Source organism: Vitis riparia, chromosome 5 (genome assembly GCF_004353265.1).
Source record: "Vitis riparia cultivar Riparia Gloire de Montpellier isolate 1030 chromosome 5, EGFV_Vit.rip_1.0, whole genome shotgun sequence".
Classification (NCBI taxonomy): domain Eukaryota; kingdom Viridiplantae; phylum Streptophyta; class Magnoliopsida; order Vitales; family Vitaceae; genus Vitis; species Vitis riparia.
Window position 1 is genome coordinate 5,612,090 of NC_048435.1, and position 24,275 is coordinate 5,636,364.

Genomic DNA, 24,275 nt, shown 5'->3' on the forward strand with positions numbered 1-24,275 from the left:
GAACCCCATCCCAGGCTTACCGCACCTCATAAGCCGTGAGACTCACTCCTGCATGGCCGTGCATGGCCACCCTCCAGTGCACCACCCTAGGCACACGTGCCTTGTCATCTTAATTCTTCATCTTTGCTTCCAAACATTGATTTCCATAAGTCCTGTTTTCAAATAATTTTAACTCTTCAACTCTTTTTTACTTTTCCTTAGCCATGGTTAGGTCTTATAAACCTAATTTAAAAAAAGGCTTGAGCTACCATTTTCCTTTGTGCATGCATCTTTTCTTATTTTATCTGATTTTAAATAATTTCCCGATTTTAATAAATTTGTTATCATTTTTCTTTTCAACAAACATTTTTTGCAAATTTCCTTGATTTGTAATAATTTTCTAACTTTTACATTTTTAATTAGCATGAATACAATTCTATAATTCCAAAATAATGGAATTTTAGACGATTACTTCATGCAAAATAAATTGGGCAATGGTGGGCCCAACATCTATGACACTCTTAGCTCCAAGTATTATACCAAATTGATAGATATTGATTTTGCCTTGCTATATGATATATTTTTGTATTGGTCATTATGCACTAACCTTGTCTCTCATAATACCACTCAACTTGCAGTTAAGGTACACCCCCAAATCTACCTTACTTATTATTATTTTTTTTCATCATTCTCATTTCTTTGTATCTAATGATTAACTGATTAATTGTCATATTCACCTCACCTTAATTTGTAAAGACCTAATTATAGGGTTTAAAGGGGTCTACGGTTCAATACCGTACCTTCCCGATAAGTAACCTGACCTCCGAACCTAAACTCGATTTTCATAGACTTGTTTTTCCTATTAGGAGTTGTACTTAAGGCTTTTCTTTTTTATTTTGTTTTTCCTTTAAAAAATAAATAAAAAAAAGTTGCGACTCCAAGTTTTTTTAAAAAATAATTTTTTCACTAATAAAAAGCGAGTTATGTCATCGAGTAGGAACACATCATGAAAAATAAGTGTTTATATATATATATATATATATATATATATATATATATATATAGTTCATTTATTCTTATTTTATAATACATTATTAGCACAAATTGTTTTGAAGGCAATTTTTTTATCTTAAATTTTGGGTTGTTAATTTAGAATCAATTTTATATATTTTTATTAATATTTATTTTATTTATATGTTATACATAATGAGAAGCTATAAGAAAATTATTTTATTTTGTCATAGTCAAAAGCTATGAACAAATGTCATTTAATATTATCATTACCTAATGTTATGTGAAAATTTTTATATAGTCAGAAGTTATGTAAAAATCATTTCATAACTAGAAGCTACTTGTAAATTATAACCATAAGTTATACAACAAATTATTTTGTTTGGCCATGGCTAGAAACCATATACAAATATCATCTGATATCTTTATTGCTAAATGTTGTGTGTAAATTATTATGTGACTAATTAAAAGCTATGTAGAAATCATGTTATAGCTAGAAGATATTTGCAAATTATAACCAAAAGTTGTGTGAAATTACTTTAAAGGATTTTACTTATAACCAGAGAGGTAAATTTATTCTTATTGGTAAGGTAGAACATGTTGAGGAGTTGATATTTGAGTTAGGGTACAAAGAAGGAGAGTTTCCATCTCTAGGTGCTTCTTTTAGATCAATGGAGGTTTAAGATGAGGTGCAAGAAAGGTTTAGTAAAAGGCTCTCAATGTGGCAATGACAATATATATATTTCTAAAGTAGGTAAACTTTCATTGATCAAGAGTACATTATCTTGGCTTCTTATATATTTCTTGTCTTTATTTAATGCTATGAGGAAAGTCATATTAAGGTTGAAGAAAATTAAATGGAATTTCCTCTAAGAAGGTGAGGCATTGGAGGATGTATCTTATGAAGTGGTCATAGTGTGCATGAGGAAGAGTAAAGGGTTGGGGGAGGGAAGAGGAGGAGAGGGGGTTGGTAGATGTCTTTTTATTTATTTATTATATATATAGTAAATAAGGTGTTTTTGTACAAAAGGAATTAGTGATATACAACTTAAAGATGAGCATTTTGAAATCAAGTCATTAGTAACAAATATGAGAAGGAAAAGGGAGGTCAACAGTGTTGAAGACTGATAGATGTGTATGGGGTAAACAATTGGAAATCTATCATGAAGAATTGGAACACTTTTTGTGGTAAATCTTCCTTTGTGGTGGGAAATGGGAGGAGGGTAAAGTTTTGCAAAGATATCATGAAAAATGTTCAATTTGTGGAAACAATCCATACTGCATGACCTAGTATCACTACTTTCCAAGAAAGAATCTTCTTCTTATCCCTTATAATGATAGTGCTTTTTGATGTGATGTTATGAAATGTATTCCTTAAATCATCCCGAGGCAAGAAATCCTACAAGATACATGCCATATATACTCTTGGAGGACTCACCTAAATGAAAGTTGTCATGAGCTTATCCATGGGAATAAGATTGTCTCCAATATCTTTCATAAGAATCAAGATATCAAATATGATCATTAATAACACTAACATGTTTTGAATTAAGTCTCATATCAATACCATATGTGTGACATGTTAAAATTTAATACAATGACCTATGTCAAGACATAATTCACTATGGATCCTGAAATGAAATTGTAAATACAAGCAAAAGTTTAAGTTTAAAAGACATCTATACCTATTGCATAGTATCAATATGCCTATTCATTTTTCTATTTATTTATCATTTTGGATTATTATTTTTAAAGTTTTAAACCTTGTGGGAAAATGTAGGATTGTTTATATAAATATGTATAATGTATAAAACTTTAAAACTTCCCCTTGTGAAAATGGAAGAGTTTGCTTTGATGATATACCTTTAGTGTTGTAAAAGTTGATTGCAATCATTGACTTTTACTTTTCCAATTGTTGGGTTGGATTTGATGAGTTTTATGAAATTGACCATTCGGAGATATTGAGATTCCACGATGGTCATCCTTCTACTTTATAAAATGACTTTGCTTTATTTTAAAAATTATCCAAATATATATATCAAAAAGACAATTCTTTTCTTTCACACACATCTCATGGTATTCGAGAATCCATAATGTTATTTTCAACCTTGAATTTTCACTATTTTACTAACAATAAGATTGTGGATACATCATTTATTATCTTTTTATGGACATATGTCCATAAAATAGACATTATTGTGAACTAATTAAGATTGTATTTTGAAATTATTATCATTCGTTAATATTGCATGTAGAAAGGTGATATCAATTTTAGAACATTTGACTCATCAAATCAGACCAATTCTTCTTCACTCTAGTTCAATTATTTTTCATGCATAAAAGTAAAAAGAGAGAACATAGAAGAAATCAACCCAACGCATTCGGTTGCATAACATTACCATCGTTGTTATCACATCAATATACGGTAAAGCGGTTATACATAAATAAAAAGTGCTCCTATAAATAAATATAAAATATTTGTCGGACATCAAATCACCATTTGTTAAAATGGATTTATGCGACCACAGATCCACTCTTTACTGCCCGGAGCAAGTTTTTATTTGCAGCAAATTTGAAACCCAAAAACTGGCTGGGGCTTATCATTCCATGTAAAATTGGAACTGCCCAATAACACCCCCTACCAGTTCCACAAATGGTCACCCCTGCAGGCACCGTAAGAGATGATGGTTGCTCTTTATATCGATTTTACCTTTCTTAATTCCTGGTGAAGCACCAGAAGAACTGAGCGGTCTTGGCAGACAAGGAGATTTCCTTTGTGTTCATCCAGGTCGATTCCCTGATGATTAGCAATAGGATCAGAATCTATTTAATTTTCTTATTTTTCTGAATTCTTAACACTCCATTTGGTTTTGGGATTGTTAAAAACAATATCAGTTTCTCGGGATTTTTTTTTTGGTTATATTTTCCAACAGCCAAAATCCAAATGGGGTTGAATCTCTTTATTACTATTCTTTATGGCATACTACATGTTTGTTACAATTACAATTTCATATTTTCAAGATTTCTCTTCTCATTCCTGATTGAATAATGCAGAAGAAACTCAAAAGTAGGGAATTTGTCTGTAGATTTTAGTGCACAAGGTTCTTGAATGCTTCCATGTATTAGGAAATCATGCTAGAGATAAAAGGATACCTAAGTGTTCATTTATTAATTTTGTCCCTGTTTTCGTGCTAAGAATTATTTCCATTAGAAAAGGAATTGAATTCTAAGATTTATAACTCATAAAAGATATAAACCAGCTCCCTCTGTCCACTCCTTAAGGGATCTTTGAGTTTGTTAGACTTGGTTACACCTTAATGTGGATTCTGGTTTATGGCTAGGCTACAAATCCAATGGTGAGAAAGGAATTCTAGTTTTCAAGAAAGAACAATAAAAGACAGGAAATCCAAAGGTAGATTTTTATTATGTACCATCCATGAAATCTGGTTTAGGCGGTTCCTGGAGTGAGTCCAAGTCAAGTCTGAAATATCAACCTTCTTGAACTTTTGAAGTTGAAATTCATAAAGTGGGTGGAAAGTATCCCAAAGCTTGACTTTATCTAGAGTACGCACCAACTCCTCTCTGTGACACTAAAATAATTATCCTGCATGGTTCTCTCCATCCCTGAATTTCTTGCATTTTCAATCCTACTCATGCATAGCTGTTGCACATGCCACCAAGAGTAGGGGAATGTGGAAAGAGAGAGGTGGATGCAGCACAACATAACTTCCCACTTCAGTTGTTTGGGGGCAAAGATCACAAGATCACCGAATGGACTTTGACCTTAGTGGGTTCAGACACAAGGATGGACTATGCACCCTTTTTACTGCTACAATGTTGGCATGGGCCAAATGCTCAAACCTTTGTAGGTACTGTAACAGCCCCCAACCAACTATCCTACCCTAACATACACAACACTAGGTATTTGACTCAGACCTCTGTTGAAGGAGGTTCACCTTCATTTGAGAAGCACATTGGTGTTTGGGTATCCTTCTTCAGAGGTTTTTGTTGTATTAACCAGGTCCAGCCAAGTGGATAACAAATTTTCTTGCAATACTTGATGTCAATGTTGAAATTCATAAACTGGGTGGAAAGTATCCCAAAGCTTGACTTTATCTAGAGTATGCATCAACTCCTCTCTGTGACACTAAAATAATTATCCCACATGGTTCTCTCCATCCCTGAATTTCTTGCATTTTCAATCCTACTCATGCATAGCTGTTGCACATGCCACCAAGAGTAGGGGAATGTGGGAAGAGAGAGGTGGATGCAGCACAACATAACTTCCCACTTCAGTTGTTTGGGGGCAAAGATCACAAGATCACCGAATGGACTTTGACCTTAGTGGGTTCAGACACAAGAATGGACTATGCACCCTTTTTACTGCTATAATGTTGGCATGGGCCAAATGCTCAAACCTTTGTAGGTACTGTAACAGCCCCCAACCAGCAATCCTACCCTAACATACACAACACTTTGAGGTATTTGACTCAGACCTCTGTTGGAGGAGGTGGTTGCTTTCATTCACCTTCATTTGAGAAGCACATTAGTGTTTGGTATCCTTGTTCAGAGGTTTTTGTTGTATTAATTAGGTCCAGCCAAGTGGATAGCAAACTTTCTTGCAATACTTAATGTCAATGTTGAGGGAATTTCCAATTTTGCCTCACTACTAGGGGGTTGTTGAGGGGATTTCAGTTCTAGCTACACCTTTAAAGGAGCTGTCTATTGAAGTTGAGTCCTCTAAAGCAATTGTTGGTAGTGGCATTAGACAGGCTAGGTAAACATCTTGAGAGAAAGCTACCCTTCATTCCTTTCAAGCAGGAAATGCATTAGTGAAAGAGAGCCCATCCGTTCAAAGGAGGCTTTTATTGAAGCTGAGTCCTCTAAAGCTAGTGTTTGTAGTGGCCTAAGCTTGACTGAGATAAAGATCTGAAGAAAAAGTGACCATCCCCTCCTCTTGGGCAGGAAAAGCACTCCTGATAGAGAACCCAAGTTAAGAGCTGCTATAATCTATCCTTGAGTTATCTATACAAGGTTGTTGTGTCTAACTCAAGGAATAGACTATAGTGTATGAGTCTTGAATGGATTCTATCTATAAAACCCAACTGTATTCAATTTTGAGATCTCTTGTTTCCATTGTGGATTTGATGCTGTCATCAACATACTATATAGCATACTGTGTGTTTGCTATAGTTACACAGCACATTTTGGGTATTTTTGCTAAGAGTTTACAAACAGTTGTAATATGCCTTAAATTCTTAAAATTAGTTACAATTCATTTTGTTTAGAATTTCTTGTAGATGAGACCTTATCTCAAGATTTTTCTTATTGAGATAAAGTTCTCATATGATGAGGAACTGAGTTAGAATAAGTTAGTGATGTAAAGGAAAGAAGGGAAACATGAATTTGTTTCACAGCTGATATGGGGCATGAGAATTAACATGAGTTTGTTCATGGCTCAAGTTAAGACGTAGCTAGTAGGAGGCTGGCTTGAATTTTGGTAGCCGTTATAATTTTCTGTATGGTTTGTTGGATCTTTTTAGTTCATCAACATTTAAACTTAGGGATGAAAATTGTATTTCCTGAAATGAATTTCCAGAATATAATGGATTGGCAATTTGATATTTCCATTTCCCAATATAATATTCAATTAGAATTGGTAATTTGAGATTTCAGTCAATTTAGTTAATCAACATCAATTCCCAATGTAATGTTCGATTAGAATTTGTAATTTGATATTTTTGTCAATATATTCCTATCCTAGCATATGTTTTATCTTAAAAATTACTTGAAAATTAATGCAAGTTTACATAATAGTACTCCTTTATGTAATATTGACAAAAATTAGATTCTTTTATAGATAAAGAAAAGAATAACATGTAGTTATCAACTTTTCTTTTATTTTCATTCCCTAAGGATGGGAATTAAAAAGACCATTTACCACATGGGTAAGAGATCTTTTAAATTTTGGGATCTTATATACCAAGATATCAAGATTCCATAGTTATGTGGACCCCAAACATGGTAAGTTCATACTTACTTGTTCCAAGTACCCACAAACCAAATACACCCACAGTTGAATTCTCATCCTATTAGAGGTAAACATAGTTTGAAAGGCAACATGGGTATGGATGTGGGTCCTTGCCAAGGATGAAAATATCGGTAATTACAGATATATCGGTGCTTCGATTTTATGGATATATCGGAGATATATTGACGGATATTTTGGAAAAAAATATCAATAAGCTTAAAATTGACCAAAATTTATAAAAATATAAAAAAAACTTCATAAAAATGTAATTAGAAGTATAATGATATTTTTAAGTTGTTTTATTAAATAATTTGATATATGTATAATATGATTTATCATATTTGATAATAATATTGTATGCATCGATAAAAATATGAATTTTATAAGTGTACATTTATTATTAAATTACATCTAATATTATGATATTTGATTATAATATGTATAATTTTAAAATATATATTAATATTAAAATTATGATCCATTTAATTCAATTTTATTAAATAATATAAAATAAATTATGATATATGTACAATTTTTTAATATTTAATTAATTATTAATGATATTAAAAACACTATCAAGAAAATTATATAATTTTTATATTTTTGATAATCAATTAAAAGAAAATTTTGCATTTAATTATAAAATAATTATAATTAATTTGCTCTTTAAAATATTTTTTTAATATTTTCTTTATATAATGAGTTTAACTATATATAGGTTTAGTGCACATTATTTAACAAGGGCGAGTTTGCCCGGATGGTAATTGGTTTGAACCCCAAACCTCAATTCCCCTCATCAGCAGGAGAAAGGCCATTTTGGGGGGACTGTAGTGGCACTGTAGTTGCTTTGACTTCACTGTAGGGCGTTTCACCTGTTGACCAGGTGATATATCGGGGAAAATCGGCGATTTATCGCCAAAATCGCCAATATATAGCTAGATATTGCCGATTTTTGAGGATTTCTCCTGAAATTTCGCCGAACCGATATTTCTCTATGAAATATCGTATCGACACCTGCCGACACACCGATATTTTGGTGATATTTTCTTCCCTGGTCCTTGCTGGATGCTCCTACTTTGAATGAAAGATCTAAGTTTAATTGATTTATTGTTTTGCTCTTGACTTTCTTAGCAAATAGTCATGTTGCAGAACAAGAGAGTTTTTTGGGAGTGCACTTTTATAAAAATATTTAGAGATAAGAAAGAAAATAGATGTTTGCTTTTGATTGATTTCCAATTGATTTTACAATTATTCTTTTTCCTTTTTTTATGTCATATACAAGTGTTTATACCTATTATTGAGATGGTAGTTGAGTTCCCATGTCTTGAAATTATAAGTAGGAAGGATTAGAGATTTTTTATTTTTTGGATCAATAAGTAGGAAGGATTAGAGATCTAGACACATACACTCAAACCCATGCAACATCACAACATGTGACATTAGAATCTTCTTTTACAATTGATTTATTGTTTTGCTCTTGACTTTCTTAGCAAATAGTTATGTTGCAGAACAAGAGAGTTTTTTGGGAGTGCACTTTTATAAAAATATTTAGAGATAAGAAAGAAAATAGATATTTGCTTTTGATTGATTTCCAATTGATTTTACAATTATTCTTTTTCCTTTTTTTATGTCATATACAAGTGTTTATACCTATTATTGAGATGGTAGTTGAGTTCCCGTGTCTTGAAATTATAAGTAGGAAGGATTAGAGATTTTTTTTTTTTTTTTTGATCAATAAGTAGGAAGGATTAGAGATCTAGACACATACACTCAAACCCATGCAACATCACAACATGTGACATTAGAATCTTCTTTTCACACACAGCACCAGCACTAATCGCCAATGACCTGGACAGTAGAAGATATCTTTCTGCAAATCTTTGTGGGTTTACATAAAAAAATATCCATGTTTGGCTGTGTTTCTAAGAGCTAATAGTTCTATTATGGTGACTAGCCATTAATGCTTGTTCTCTCAGTCTTATGACTGACTTGGTTCCCTTGTTCCAGAATTATGTTTCTTAGACCTCCATTTACAGTCTAAGCTGCTTCTAATCAAGGCATAGACTAGTAGTATTGTGATGTGTACATCATGCAATTTCCTTCTTTTGTTTCTTTGTGCATTTTTTTTTTGTTAGTCTGAAAATACCATCGAAAGTAACCTTAGTTGTACAATGCAGCAATTAAATTGTGCCTAAGTTTGTAAGATGGGGATTCCACTGAATTTATATTTTCCCAATTAAGATTGTTGATGCCTGATTAATCTCCTATCATCCATGATCTGACTTTATACCAACAAGAAGATGCAAAGTTGTCCCAAGTTCCCAATCACACATTACATTTATGTGAACCTAAACTCAGAAAACTTGTTAAGAGCTGCTCCCTATGATTAAAAAAAAAAAAAAGAAACGATGATTTTATTAATTATAACAGTAATCTGTAGAGGGAAATCAGACAATAAAAAATAATGGTAATCTGTATCTCTGAAGTGATGTTCCTACCACTTTAGATAGCTTGTAAAGGGTTTATCTGAAACAGGTATGCACTTGACAACCCAGCCGATTGGCCAAGATGCAGCAGCAATTCCAATGCATGCACCCCATTGTCCCCAATCCAATCTCTCTGTATCTGCAAATTTCTTCAAAAATTCCACCATAACCACCTGAAGGATAATGGTTATTCCAATGATCCCCAGAAATAGCTTGTTCTTATGTAACCCCTTAAAAATAGTCTTCTTTTCGAGCTCCCTTGCATTGAATTCATTGAAGACTTGGCATAGCACAAATGTATTGAATATCAAGGTATCCTTTACCTTGTTGCTCACACCAATGATTGATTCTCCTTTGAACTGTAGGGTCAAGAGGACCACTATCTGATACAAAGCTTGGGCTAATAGATTCCGCCACATGATATTGGAGATAAGTGGCTCTGTCCGACCCATGGGTGGTTTCTCCATGAGCTCCTTGGTGGGTTGCTCTGTGGCAAGGGCCAGGGCACCTAATGTGTCCATGATCAAGTTCACCCACAATAACTGCACTGCAGTCAATGGAACCTCACCAGCTGAAACTGCAGCCACAAAGTTGATTACAAGGGCTGCAACATTCACCGTCAGCTGAAACTGGATGAATTTCTGGATGTTGTTATAAACACATCTTCCCCATCTCAAAACAGTGGCCACTGAAGCAAAATTATCATCCAAGATGATGATATCTGAGCTCTCCTTTGCCACTTCTGTGCCCTGAATGCCCATAGAAAGTCCTATGTCAGCTTCTTTTAATGCTGGTGCATCATTTGTGCCATCTCCTGTGACTGCTACAACATGACCTTTTTGTTTCAAGCACTGTACCATGAGAAGTTTATCAAAAGGAGAGGATCTAGCCATCACACGGATTTTATCAACTTTCTCCATTCTCTCATCTGGGGTGTACTGCCGGAATACTTCACCTTCTACAACTGCTTCATTGTTCATGTCTTGGTCAGGTCTTAGTATTCCACATTCAGTAGCTATAGCTCTTGCAGTGAAAATATTATCACCGGTGATCATTTTGACATTCACTCCAGCGTGTTGGCAATCTTCCACGGCTTTTCTCACCCCTGGTCTACATGGGTCCTTTATCCCCACAAGCCCTATAAGGGTCAAGCTGTCTTCTTTTAGCTTTTGGGTGGCTTCTCTAATTTCATGCTCTTCTTCTGGAAGTTGGTTGTGTGCAAAAGCAATGCAACGGAGGCTGCTAGCAGCCATACCTTGGATTATTTGCTCAAATGTCGTCCTTTCAACATGACTAAGATCTCTCATGCTTCCAGAAGCATCGTAGTAAGTAGAACACCTTTCTAGTATCATCTCTGCTGCTCCTTTCCAGTGAACATGGACTTTGTTGTCAGCTTTGTTCCTCAATGCAACCCCACTTCTTTTCTTCTCTGAATTGAATGCTTCTACCTGGAGAATTGTACAAGTCTGCTTCAATTCCTCCATGTCCATGTTCAGCTCCAGAACCGCCCAAGAAAGAATTGCTTTTTCAGTAGGACTGCCTGAGAACTCGTATTTTGATCCTGAGGTAGCCCTGTAAATGCTTCCAGTAGTATTTAGGGCAACACCTTGTTGTATCAGTTTGAGGACATCTGTGGCAATTGAAGAGGAAGCATTCTCTTGAATAGGGTCTTGGCCAAGCCAAAACTTTGTCACCTTCATCTGGTTCAGAGTGAGGGTACCTGTTTTGTCGGTACAAATGGTGGTGGCAGAACCCATCGTCTCACAGGCAGAGAGCCTTCGAACCATAGCCTGGTCAGCCATCATCCTCTTCATTGAATAAGCAAGAGTGAGTGTGACAGCCAAAGGCAAGCCTTCGGGGATTGCCACGACCACAATGGTAACTGCAGCTGCAATGATTCTCACCACAGCATTCACTATATCATCAGCCTTTGTCAGACTGCCTTTGAACTCCTGATTTCCATTCTCATCTTCTGTACTCCCTGTGAAGTAGCGCACCAGTAACACCAGAAGAACAAGAAAGGCAACTGCCAAACCAACCTTACCTATTGATGAAGTAAGCTTGTTAAGCCTGGCTTGTAAGGGTGTCTGTTCATTAGTATCACGGCTGATTGTGCTCATCATCTCACCCCATGCTGTGTTCATGCCAACAGATGTCACAAGCATCCGAGCATATCCATCAGCGACTTTTGTTCCAGAAAACAAAAATGGATTCAGGCTGGTGTCGACTTCGACATGGTCACTCTCCCCCGTCATGCTTGATTCATCCACTTGTAACGAATGCCCATCCAGGAACAATCCGTCGGCTGGAACTTGATCTCCAATCTTTAAGCAAACAACATCTCCAACAACAACCTCAAATATAGAAATCTGCTGACGTCGCCCATCCCGGACAACATCAACCTGGATATTATTGCTGACTTTAGACAACTTATCGAACTGTCTATTCTGCCTGAAGTTACTCACAGCAGAGACAGAAATGACTAGAAAGACAGCGACCAATATGCTTCCACCGTCATACCACCCTTCTTTCAGTCCCTCCTCTTTAATGCCAAAGCCAAGAGAAAGAGTGGCACAAGCTACAAGTATGAGAATGGTAACATCCTTAAAAGCTTCCACCACAAAGTAGAAGAAGCTCTTCGTAGGCGGCTCCTGGTAGGTGTTAGAACCGAAAGCTTTTCGCCTGCAGGTGACACCTTCAACAGCTCCATGGATGCCATTTTCAGCATCTGTTTCTAGAACAATGGCCACACCTTCAACACCTCCAAGCTCAAGAAGCTGGGTCAAGCTTTTGTGCTTCACTATTTGAGTGAGGCTATGTTGATCAAAGTTGGAGAATCCATGCTGGGGCTTAACATTGAGTATGACAAACGACGAGGGTGAAGTAGGCAGGGTTTTGCTCTTCTTCTTATTGTTGACAGGATGATTGAGAAGGGAGTACAGAGCCCGGGAACAATAAATTGTAGCGAAGGCCAAGTGCCATCTTCTCTTGGGTTTGCTAAGGGTGCTTGGCACTTCTAGTAAAGACTCCATGCAAACCGAACTTAGGTCCAACTTGTTGGACATGGTTTTCAAAATACGAAAGGAATAGCAACAAACTGAAACAAAATATGAATTGGCTGGACAAAGCTTCGTGCTCTGGTAATGACAGAAACAATGAGGTTGTGTTATATAAGAAATAAAAAGGTATAAGTATGTCAGTAGAAGAGTAAAAATGAAGCATATATTGCAAACGCGGCCGAAGATACCATGAAAAGATTGGTACCGTGTCCCACTTTTACGAACTTTCCAGGCATTTTCATACGAACTTGATGCGAAAGCAATTATATATATATATATATATATATATATATATATATATATATATATATATATATACTTTTGATGTTCACAGTAACTGCTTTCAGAAAAATTATTAACAATAGGGCATCTTTATAAATTATGTTTTAAAATGTTCAACATTTTAGTAAATAAATGATTTTAGAATGTTGAATTTTTTAATATGTTGATTATTTTTCATTTCTTGAGACAATAATATTGTTCTTTTTTTTTTTAATCCTTTTCATTTGATGTATTAAACAGTGCATTGTTGCTTTATTATTATTATTATTATTTGTCCACATAAAACAATTAATTTTTATTTAATGAATTTTAGGTCTTATTTGGTAATTATTTTCAAAAACGGTTTTAAAAAATAATTTTTGAAAATTGTTTTTAAAAATTGTCCTTTATGGTTTTGTAGAACAAAGTTCTATTTGAAAACTTAAAATGTTTTTAATGTTTTTAAATATATTTTAAAAATAACTTTTATTTTTAATGTTTTATTTTTAATTATTTTATATATTTGTTTAATTAATTTTTAAAACAATTCTAAAAAAGACAATGAAAATAGTTGAAAATAATTAAAATATATTTTTTAAAGTGGTATTTTTTGCTTTTAAGAACATAAAATAGAAAATTGTTTTTTGGTTATTAAAAGTGTTTTTTTTATTAATTATTTTTTAAAATAGTTACCAAAAAGGAAGACTTCAGTTTTAGTGTTGAAAATAAAACAAATAGAATATTATTCTTATTTTTGTGAAATTTCATCTTTAAAAGAGTTCGGTGAAATTTTCTAAACTTAGACTCGGTTTTTGTGCTTTTGACCTAAAAAAGTGTTTTTGAAAAAAAAAGTAAATGTTTGAAAAAATTTAGATTTTTTTTCAAATATAAAAAATTATTTAAAGTATTAAAAATTCACTTATAATATTTTTTTAAAAAATACTTGATAAATGATTTTTTTTAAAAAAAAAACTATTTTCATTAAAAATATTTTAAATAAAAACACTTGTTTAATAATTATTTTTTAAAACAATTTTTTTGTTGTATAAAAAAATAAGCTTAACAACCAGATAATTGATTTTGGCACTTGAAAGAAAAAATTAGGTGATTTCAAAAAATAATTTTTGGTTGTTTTCAATTATTTTTAATTTTTTTTAATTAGAGTTATTTTAGAAAATAATTATATTAACATAAAGAATGATTAAAATAAAATATTAATTATAAAAATTATTTTTAAAATATGTTTTAAAATATTGAAAACAGATTAAAAATATTTTAGGTTTTCAAACAAATATTTGTTCTAAAAAATATTATAAAATAAAATTTAAAAACTGCTTTTAAAAATAGTCTCTAAACTCTTTTTTTTTATTAAACTCATTTATTAAAAAGGTGATTTATTTTGTTACTATTATTTAAATATAATTTTTAAAAACAAAAATAATCCAAAGAAAGGGTTGATATAGGCAATGACAAAGTAAAATGAGTTGAAAGTTATGTTTGGTTGGTCAAAATTTAAGTGGAAATGGGAAAGAAAGATAATAAAAAGGAAAGAAAAAAGAAAAAAGATTATTGTTTTATTTTCCTTTATTACATAATGATTAAATGATTTTAAAATATATAAAATTTTAATTTATTTTAATTATATTTAATTTTTTAAATATTTTTTAAAATAATTTCTGAGAACTAAACATAATAATAATAATAAATAAATAAATAAATCTAAGTTTTAAGGGAGGTGTAAAGTTCAAAAGCTAAGACAAAAATTATTAGGATAAATCATACTTTTTCTTTCTAAAGTTGGTTGTAACTTGTAAAGAGTTGTCTTTTATTTAAAAAATTACAATAATTTCTTCAAAATAATATTTCAGAGAAAAGCAGGAAAGACCTGATTTCGGATTGCTTCCTCGTTCCTACCAGACAACTGCAAAATAAAAACAAAGTAGAAAACGAAAGACTTGATCGAGTCTTTTGCTTTGCCCGCACTCCTCAGTTTGCTTGGCTTGAATGGTTTTTGGTCTCTTGGAACATTAGTCGTGATTTCGTCATTTTCTTCATTTCACACGACCCAAGTCGCCGAACTTCGTGAAGGAGAGAAGAAAGGGTCAAAAGAATCCCCAGTAAACAAGGTTCAAGGTCAACTCCGCTTACCAATGCCAACAGACTAGCCATACCGTATACTCAAAGGAATAGACTAGAACATGGTAGGAAAAAGGGGTCCATTTAACTCAATTTCTTCATACTGGGCTTGGAATTAAATTCTTGATCATATTTGAAGTTTTTAAATTCAAAAACTTTTATATAAAAGTAAAATATTTTGTTAAAAAAAAATTATAGGATGATATTTTTTTTTTATGTGGAATAGAAAAAGTTAAATATTTTGACTTTTTCTATTAAGTTAAAAGGAATTTGTTGATATCAACTAATATGATCAAAACGAATTCATTATCAAAAGTTTTAGTTTAATTATATTTATTGATATTAATAGATTATTTTTAATTAAATAAAAAAATAAAAATTTTAATTTTTTTCTCTATTTTACAAAAAAAATAAACAGCATCTAAGTTTACTTTGTATCTTTAAAAATCATTTTCATAAATTTTAAGCTTTGAGTTATTATTATTTTTCATATCTCAATCTTTTTAAATACCTTTTTAAAATAATTAATTTTTGTTACTATCCTATATTAAAGTAACTGTTATTTTCTAATTTTAAAAACAAAAAACATGAAGTGTTTGCAAAAAGTAAGGTTTCCCTTGAATATACTCTTTGTTTGTTTGTTTTAATAAGGTTATTTATTAAATAATAAATAAGAAATTTAATAATATATAATTATTTTAATTATGATTAATTTATTTAATATAAAGTATTTATTTATTTATTTATTTATTTCTTTTTATACTATATATCAAAGTACAATCATATTATAAAATATTTTATATTTAAAAAACTCTTACAACAAATTTTATTTGCTATTATATTAAACAATTATTAATATTACAAAATAAATACAAATTTATTATTGGTTTATTTATTATTAAGAATATGAATTTATTTTTAAATTATTAATACTATAATAAACTCTTTTTTTTTTTTTTCAAATTCTTACTTTATAATGTTTTTAGAGAAAAAAAATATCTATCAGATACCCTTAAATAATATTTACATAAATATAATTATATATGACCACACATTATAAGAAAAATGCTAACAATCTCCCACTTGACCTACATAATTATATTTGTAATAGATTAAAACATAATTGACCATAACAATTTCTCAAAAATAGGCATCCTTTACGTTAATATTATGTTTCATGGAACCACTAACACCAAATCATTGAAATGATTGGATCACACAACGATCCAATAATTTTCAAGGATTATAGTACTAGCACATCCATTAACATGAATCAATGACTTCTATGACATTAGCAACATTCAGGTGATAATGCTAATTCATTCACATAATGGTCTCATCAACTTTTATTATTAAACTCTTGTCGTATAATCAAACAAGTGTTGATCAACCAAACGGAGGATCATCACCATGTTTGATTATATGACAAGAGTTTAACAATAAAAGTTGATAGGACCATTATGTGAATGAATTAGCATTATCACCTTAATGTTGCTAATGTGATAAAAAGCTTTTTTCCTATAACGCGTGGCCATATATAATTACATTTGTGTAAATATTATTTAAGGGTATCAATTAATAGGTAGGCGAATCAATTGATTGGACATCCAAGAGTCTTATGTATGGAAGACTCAAATTAAAAATGGGAAGTTAGAAAATTTAATTTATATGAATGTAGTGTTATAACTTTTGTAACCCCATTATTATGAAATTTATTTGATACATTATGTTTATGAGTAATGGAGGAAAATAGAAAAATATAATCTATGCAATTATAGAGATGCATTCAAGTTAATAACCCACCATTACCCATTAATTTGTACATAATGGGTGTAAATAATGAGTATAACTCTCATATAGTCTTTGATAGGAAGACTAAGAGATATACAATTTTTTATAAGTTGAGGTCACAAGCCACACTCTCATTCTCATGTCTTTTTGTTGTTTTATTTTCAACAACATACACCACACAAGTGACTCATCCACTATATGAGAGTAATGAGTTGAAGACCTTGACAATCTAATTCACAAGGTGACTCAATCTCCGTTCAAAAGTGTTATTGGTATCATGGATCAATGTAAGAATATGATAATTATTTTAGTACTTCCATTTATTTTGTTTTATGTATCCAATTTTTTTTAAATAATTATTTCCGCATAAAACTTATAAAAGTTTGGTTAACAATTGATATTAGAGCCAACCAATTTTGGATTATAAAACACATTTTTTCGTTTTTTGATTATTGTTTGATCTTATGGACAACTTAAATATATATGATGTGATGCATATGAATGATGTAGTAACACACATTTTCAATGTTTCATGATTTCAATCATATCTATTGCATGATTTTATGAAAGTTGCAAAATATGATTAGTAATTTAAATGTGCGATTATGAAAATCTCAAGAAATAACTTTTCTAGTGTGTATGTTTATTTACTTGTTTGTTTGAAGATGATCATATATATATATATATATATATATATATATATATATATGTGTGTGTGTGTGTGTGTGTGTGTGTGTGTGTGTGTGTGTGTGTGTGTGTGTGTATGTGTGTGTGTGTGTGTTGTTCAACTTATGAAACAAGTGTTGATCAACCCAACAGAGGATCATCTCCATGTTTGATTATATGACAAGAGTTTAATAATAAAAGGTTGATGAAGTTTTTACTCAACGGTATTATACTTCTTTACGTTTCAATACTTTTATTTTAATAATTATGTCATATCTATATGATTTATGAATTATTATAATTCAACCCAACGAAGGGATTACAATAATGTACTTTTGAATTATATGATTGTAGTTCGGTCCAACGAAAGAACTTTGATATGATCTCTTATGTTTATGATTAATGTGATATCTAACTTAATTTTTGTTGTAGTTAGATTATTGTAAAGTGTGGTGTTAAATATTGTCATGACATAAAATAATTTTCCTTTTGAATTAAATTTTATTTTGCAGCAATGAATCTTACTGCTATTACAGGCTATTTGTCTAGTATTGAACAATTAAGTGGGGCAAATTTTTAAAAATGGAAGGAACAAATTGGAATTGTTCTTGGTTGCATGGATTTGGACTATGCCTTAAGAAAGCCTACACCCACAAAGCTTACCCCTGAAAGTACTAATGAACAAAAGGCTTTATATGAAAAGTGAAAGCGCTCTTATTGCATGAGTCTAATGATTATGAAAGGTTCAATCACTCTTGCAATTTGTGGAGCAATCTTGGATTCAAATAATGTAATGAGCTATATTAAATCAGTTGAAGAACAATTCTTAGGAACTTCCAAGTCCTTGGAAAGTACTCTTATGATCAAAATGATAACAATGAAATATGATGGTCATAGTAGTGTACGTGAGCACATCATGAAGATGAGTGACATGACTTCTCAATTGAAAGGAATGGACATGACAATTTCTGAAGGTTTTCTTATTCACTTCATAATGACTTCCATTCCTTTACAATTTGGTCATTTCAAAATTAATTATAATACTCAGAAGGATAAGTGGAAAATGAGTGAACTAATTGTCATGTGTGTCAAAGAAGAAGAGAGGCTTAAAGTGGAAAAACCCGATATGACTCACCTCACTATTGGTCCAAATAAAAAATCCTTCAAGAAAGGTAAAGGTAGGAAAAAAAAAAAGCAAGGTAATGATGTATCTCACAATGGGCAAAAGGACAAAAATAAGATAAAATATCATTTTTGCCACAAGAAATGTCACAAAAGAAGAGATTGTTCTAGCTTTAAGGCTTGGTTAGAAAAGAAAGGTAAAACTCAATGCTTAGTGTCTTATGAATCTTATTTAGTTGATATACCACCAAACTCTTGGTGGATTGACACTGATTCAAGCATTCACATAACGAATTCATTGCAGGGATACCTTACAAGCAAGAGACTAAGTAAAGGAGAGTGAACCATTACTTTGGGAAATGGAACAGAAGTGAAAATTGAGGCTATTGGCACTCTTTGTTTAATTTTGGATACTGGTTTCATTTAGTAGATACAGTTTATATTCCTATTTTTACTAGAAACCTAATTTCAATTCCAAGACTTGATTCTTATGGTTATGAATTAAAGTTTGGAAATAATGGAGTTTCCTTGTTCTATAATTCTTGTTTGGTTGGCTCTGGCACTTTACATGGTAATCTTTATTCATTGAATTTAGATTGCAAATATTCACAGTCTCTTTTATCTTATCATGTGTATGAATTCTCTAAAAAGCGAAATCGAGTTAATGAAAATTCATCCATATTGTGGCATAAGCGATTGGGTCACATTTCAAGAGAAATGATGGAACGTCTTATTAAAGATGAAATTTTGACTTCACTTGATTTTTCTGATTTTATTAGTTGTGTTGAATGCATAAAAGGAAAATACACTACGGTTAAAAAAAAGGGTACCTCAAGGGCTACTGAATTGTTAGAATGTATTCATTTTGACATTTAAGGACCTTATTCAATTCCAATTATCAATGAACATAAGTACTTTATTAGTTTTATTGATGACTTTTCAAGATATTCTTATGTGTATCTTATTCGTGAAAAATCTGAAGCATTAGATGTTTTTAAGATTTATAAAGATGGGGTTGAAAATCAACTCAATCGGCGAATTAAAAGTGTAAGATCTAATAGAGGTGGTGAATAGTATGGTAGGTTCACCGAATCAGGTCAACATCTTAGTACTTTTGCCTTATTTTTAAGAGAACATGGTATCATTGCAAACTACACGATGCCTGGAACACCAAAGCAAAATGGTGTAGTAGAGCGACGAAATCGTACTCTAATAGACATGGTGAGAAGAATGATGAGTAACTCAAACTTGCCTAAATTTTTGTGGGGTGAAACATTGAAAACTGTTATTCATATTCTCAATCGTGTTCCTAGTAAGGTTGTACCCAAAACTCCTTATGAGTTATGGGTGGGTAGGAAACCGACTTTGAATTATTTACATGTATGAGGATGTCCAGTTGAAGCTAAAATTTTTAACCCCCAAATAAAGAAATTGGATTCTAAAACCATAAGTTGTAATTTCATTGGCTATCCTAAAAAAATCAAAAGGTTTTAGATTTTACTGTCATGGTCAAGGCCCTAAAATTGTTGAAACTAGACATGTGTTTTTAGAAAATGAATATTTTAGTGGGAGAACTAAGCTTAAAAAATTAACCTCTAATGAAATATCAACATCAATGATGGAATATTGTGTAACTCAAGAGGTTTCTCGTAATGAAAATGTGAATGTACCAACTACAGAAGTATCTTTATGTATATCACAAAGAAAGAAAAGACATGCTATATCAAATGACTATGAAGTTTATCTTAATGAGAGTGATTATGATGTTGGCTTGGAAAGTGATCCTACTTCTTATGGTCAAGCCATCAATAGTGAAAATTCAACTCTATGGCTTTATGCTATGGAAGAAGAGTTGAAATCAATGAAAGATAATGAAGTTTGGGATATTTTAGAATTGCCCAAAGGAATTAAAACTATTGGTTGCAAATGGGTTTTTAAAACCAAACATGATTCTAAGGGCAATGTCGAAAGATACAAGGCTAGGTTAGTTGCAAAAGGATACACTAAAAAAGAAATAATCGACTATAAGAAAAAATTTTCTCCTGTTTCCAAGAAAGATTCCTTAAGAATAGTCATAGCTTTAGTAGCTCATTTTGACTTAGAGTTACATCAAATGGACGTTAAAACTGCCTTTTTGAATGGTGACTTGCATGAAGAGGTTTATATGGATCAACCTGAGGGTTTTCAGGATAAAGGCAAGACACATATGGTATGTAAACTTAAAAAGTCCATACATGGTCTAAAACAGGCTTTTAGACAATGGTATCTTAAGTTCCATGAAATTCTCATCACTTTTGGTTTCAAAGATAATCTAGTGGATCAATGTATATATCTTAAGATTAGTGGGAGCAAAATTTGTATTAATGTATTGTATGTTGATGATATGTTGCTTGCTATCAACAATATGGGAATGATTTTTGAGACCAAACAATTTTTATCCAAGAATTTTGATATGAAAGATCTTGGTGAAGCATTTTATGTGATAGGAATTGAAATTCATCAAGATAGGTCACGTGGATTATTAGGATTATCCCAAAAGAAATATATTGAAAAAGTTCTTAAAAGATTCAACATGCAAAATTGTTCTAGTAGTGTTGCTCCTGTTGTGAAAGGGGACTTATTTTGTGAACTTTAGTGTCCTAAAAATGATATTGAAAAGAAACAAATGGACAAAATTCCTTATTTTTCTGCAATAGGGAGTATCATGTATGCTCAAGTTTGTACTCGACCAGACATAACTTATGTGGTAGGCATGCTTAGTCAATACCAAAGCAATCCAAGTATTGATCATTGGAAAACAATTAAGAAAGTATTGCGTTATTTGTAAGGGACTAAGGACTACATGCTTACATACAAAAGAACAAATAATCTAGAGATTATTGGTTATTCTGATTTTGATTATGCCGGCTGTAAGGATACCAGAAAGTCCACACTTGGATATATTTTTTATGTTATCAAATGGACCTATTTCATGGAAGAGCCATAAGCAATCATTGATAACTTCTTCTACAATGGAGGCAGAATATGTAGCATGTTATGAAGCCACATGTCATGCAATATGGTTGAGAAACTTTTTCTCAGGGCTTCATGTTATTGATTCAATAATGAGACTATTGAGTACATTGTGATAATAGTGTTGTTATCCGATTCTCTAAAAATAATAAGACTATAGGATAATCAAATTAAGCACATTGATATTAAGTATTTGGTTGTAAGGGAGAAAGTTCAAAATGAAGTTGTCTCTATTGAACATATTAAAAATACACTCATGTTGGCAGATCCATTGACAAAAGGTCTTCCACCTAAGCTTTTTATGGATTATGTTGCGCGCATAGGCTTGGTGGCAAGTTTGTCAATTTTAGATTGATTGAGAGTGTAATGTATGTGATCACATTATAATGAGAATAAAGTTCTTGATTATGATATATTGATGATTATTATGTTACTTTTATACATCCATTTTTTGCACAATCTAGATGTTTAAAAGTTGATGGGACCATTAGGTGAATGAATTAGCATTATCACCTTAATGTTGCTAATGTCATAAAAGTCATTGATTCATGTTAATGGAGGTGCTAGTACTATAATACTTGAAGAATATTGGATCGTTGTGTGATCTAATCATTTCAATAATTTGGTGTTAGTGGTTCCATGAAACATAATCTTAACGTAAGGAATGCCTATTTTTGAGAAATTGTTATGACCATATTATGTTTTAATCTATTACAAATATAATTATGTAGGCTAAGTGGGAGATTGTTAGTTTTTTTCCTATAATGTGTGGCCAGATATAAATACATTTGTGTAAATATTATTTAAGGGTATCAATTGATAGGTAGGTGAATAAATTGATTGGGCATCCAAGAGTCTTATGTATGGAAGACTCAAATTAAAAATGGGAAGTTAGAAAATTTAATTTATATGAATGTGGTGTTACAACTTTTGTAACTCCGTCACTATGAAATTTATTTGATACATTATGTTTATGAATAAATGAGGAAAATGGAAAAATATAACCTATGCAATTATAGAGATGCATTCAAGTTAATAACCCACCATTACCCATTAATTTGTACATAATAGGAGTAAATAATGAGTATAACTCTCATATAGTCTTTGATGGGAAGACTAAGAGATATACAATTTTTTATAAGTTGAGGTCCCAAGCCACATTCTCATTCTCATGTCTTTTTGTTGTTTTATTTTCAACAACATACACCACACAAGTGACCCATCTACTATATGAGAGTAGTGAGTTGAAGACCTTGACAATCTAATTCACAAAGTGACTCAATCTTAGTTCAAAAGTGTTATTGGTATCATGAATCAAGATAAAAATATGATCATTGTTTTAGTACTTCTATTTATTTTGTTTTATGTATCCAAAATTGTTTTTAAAAAATAATTATTTTTGCATAAAGTTTATAAAAGTTTGATTAACAAATAATTCCCAAATAATAAAATAATAAAATAATAAAATATAATAATAATAATAATAATAATAATAATAATAAAATATCTAAAAAAAATGAAATATCTATATAAAGGAGTCTAGTTATCAATTGATTTGGATGACATGACAAGTAAAGGAGCATTTTTGGGAATTATTGAATGACTCATTAAAAAGTGCATGTATTTCAAATTATTTTTAAATAGATAAAGATAATACTAATTTAAAATATTTTAGATTCTTTTTACCATATATTTTCATATTACTAAATCAAATCTTACTTTTACTTTTTTTTTTTAAAAAAAAAAACTTATCTTAAAAGATATTGACTTTTTTTTTAAAAAAAAAAAATGGAGGCATTTAAACATTTTAAAAGTAAATTTTAAAGATATAAAAAGTCGTTGATATTGAGTGTTTTTTTTTATACAGTAATTTTGTAAAAAACGCTTTTATGAAAATATACAAAAATAATTCAAATAGTATTTTTGATAATGTATTGCATAAGTACAAAAACACTTTTAATAATAATAAATTACTAAACAATATATTTATTAAAAAAGAAAATATTATAATAAACCAAAAACCTTTTATTACAAAAAAAATATATATAAACATTTATATTATTAAAAAAACTAAAAAAAAAATATTTTTATGAAAGGGAAGTGAAAGAGAAAGAGGAAAGTGAGAAGGAAACGAGTGAAAGAAAATGAAGGATGATGAGAAAGGGTATTTTAGGAATATATGAAAGTTTTTGAAGTGTTTTTTTAAAGAAACATCCGTCAAGTGTTTCTATAAAAAAAAACACTTCAAGTATTTTTTTAAATCTTCAAAAGTATTTTTCAAAATATTATAAAACACTTTTATTTTTTCCCTTAAAAAAGATTTGAAGTGTTTTAGGACTAAAAACACTTTTAAAAGGTAGCGTCAAATGGAGTAATTTCATATATAAAAAGTAAGGTTTATTATATTTTATATAAAGGCTACTATTATTTTTTTTTAAAAGTATATCAAAAGCAAGATACAATTTTTTTTTTTTTTACTTTTTTTTTTATAAAAAATTGTTCATATTAAAAAAAATTAACCAATTCAAATTTAAAATACTTCAAATAAATCCTGGTTTTTTTTAATAAGAATTTTTACCTTTTTTAATTTTAAAAATAAAAAGCAAAAGGCATAACCAAACCACACCACTAATGAAAATAACATAAAAAGGGATTGAATTTATTTTCTTATCAAATTTGGTTTCAAGAGGAATTGGAAATTATTTACTTTTTCTCTATTTG

The 24,275-nt window shown here is 30.8% G+C and overlaps 1 protein-coding gene across 1 annotated transcript; it reads right to left on the reverse strand.

The window, feature by feature from the left end:
* Positions 1–9,409: 9,409 nt before the first annotated feature.
* On the reverse strand, positions 9,410–12,621 carry LOC117914084 (putative calcium-transporting ATPase 13, plasma membrane-type). The gene has a single exon (XM_034829273.1). The coding sequence runs from the start codon at positions 12,570–12,572 to the stop codon at positions 9,516–9,518; it is 3,057 nt and encodes a 1,018-aa protein (XP_034685164.1). The 5' UTR covers positions 12,573–12,621; the 3' UTR covers positions 9,410–9,515.
* Positions 12,622–24,275: the final 11,654 nt, after the last annotated feature.

Bases quoted from the DNA above. Each gene is read 5' to 3' on its own strand.
- LOC117914084 (XM_034829273.1), bottom strand. From the start codon at position 12,572: ATGTCCAACAAGTTGGACCTAAGTTCGGTTTGCATGGAGTCTTTACTA.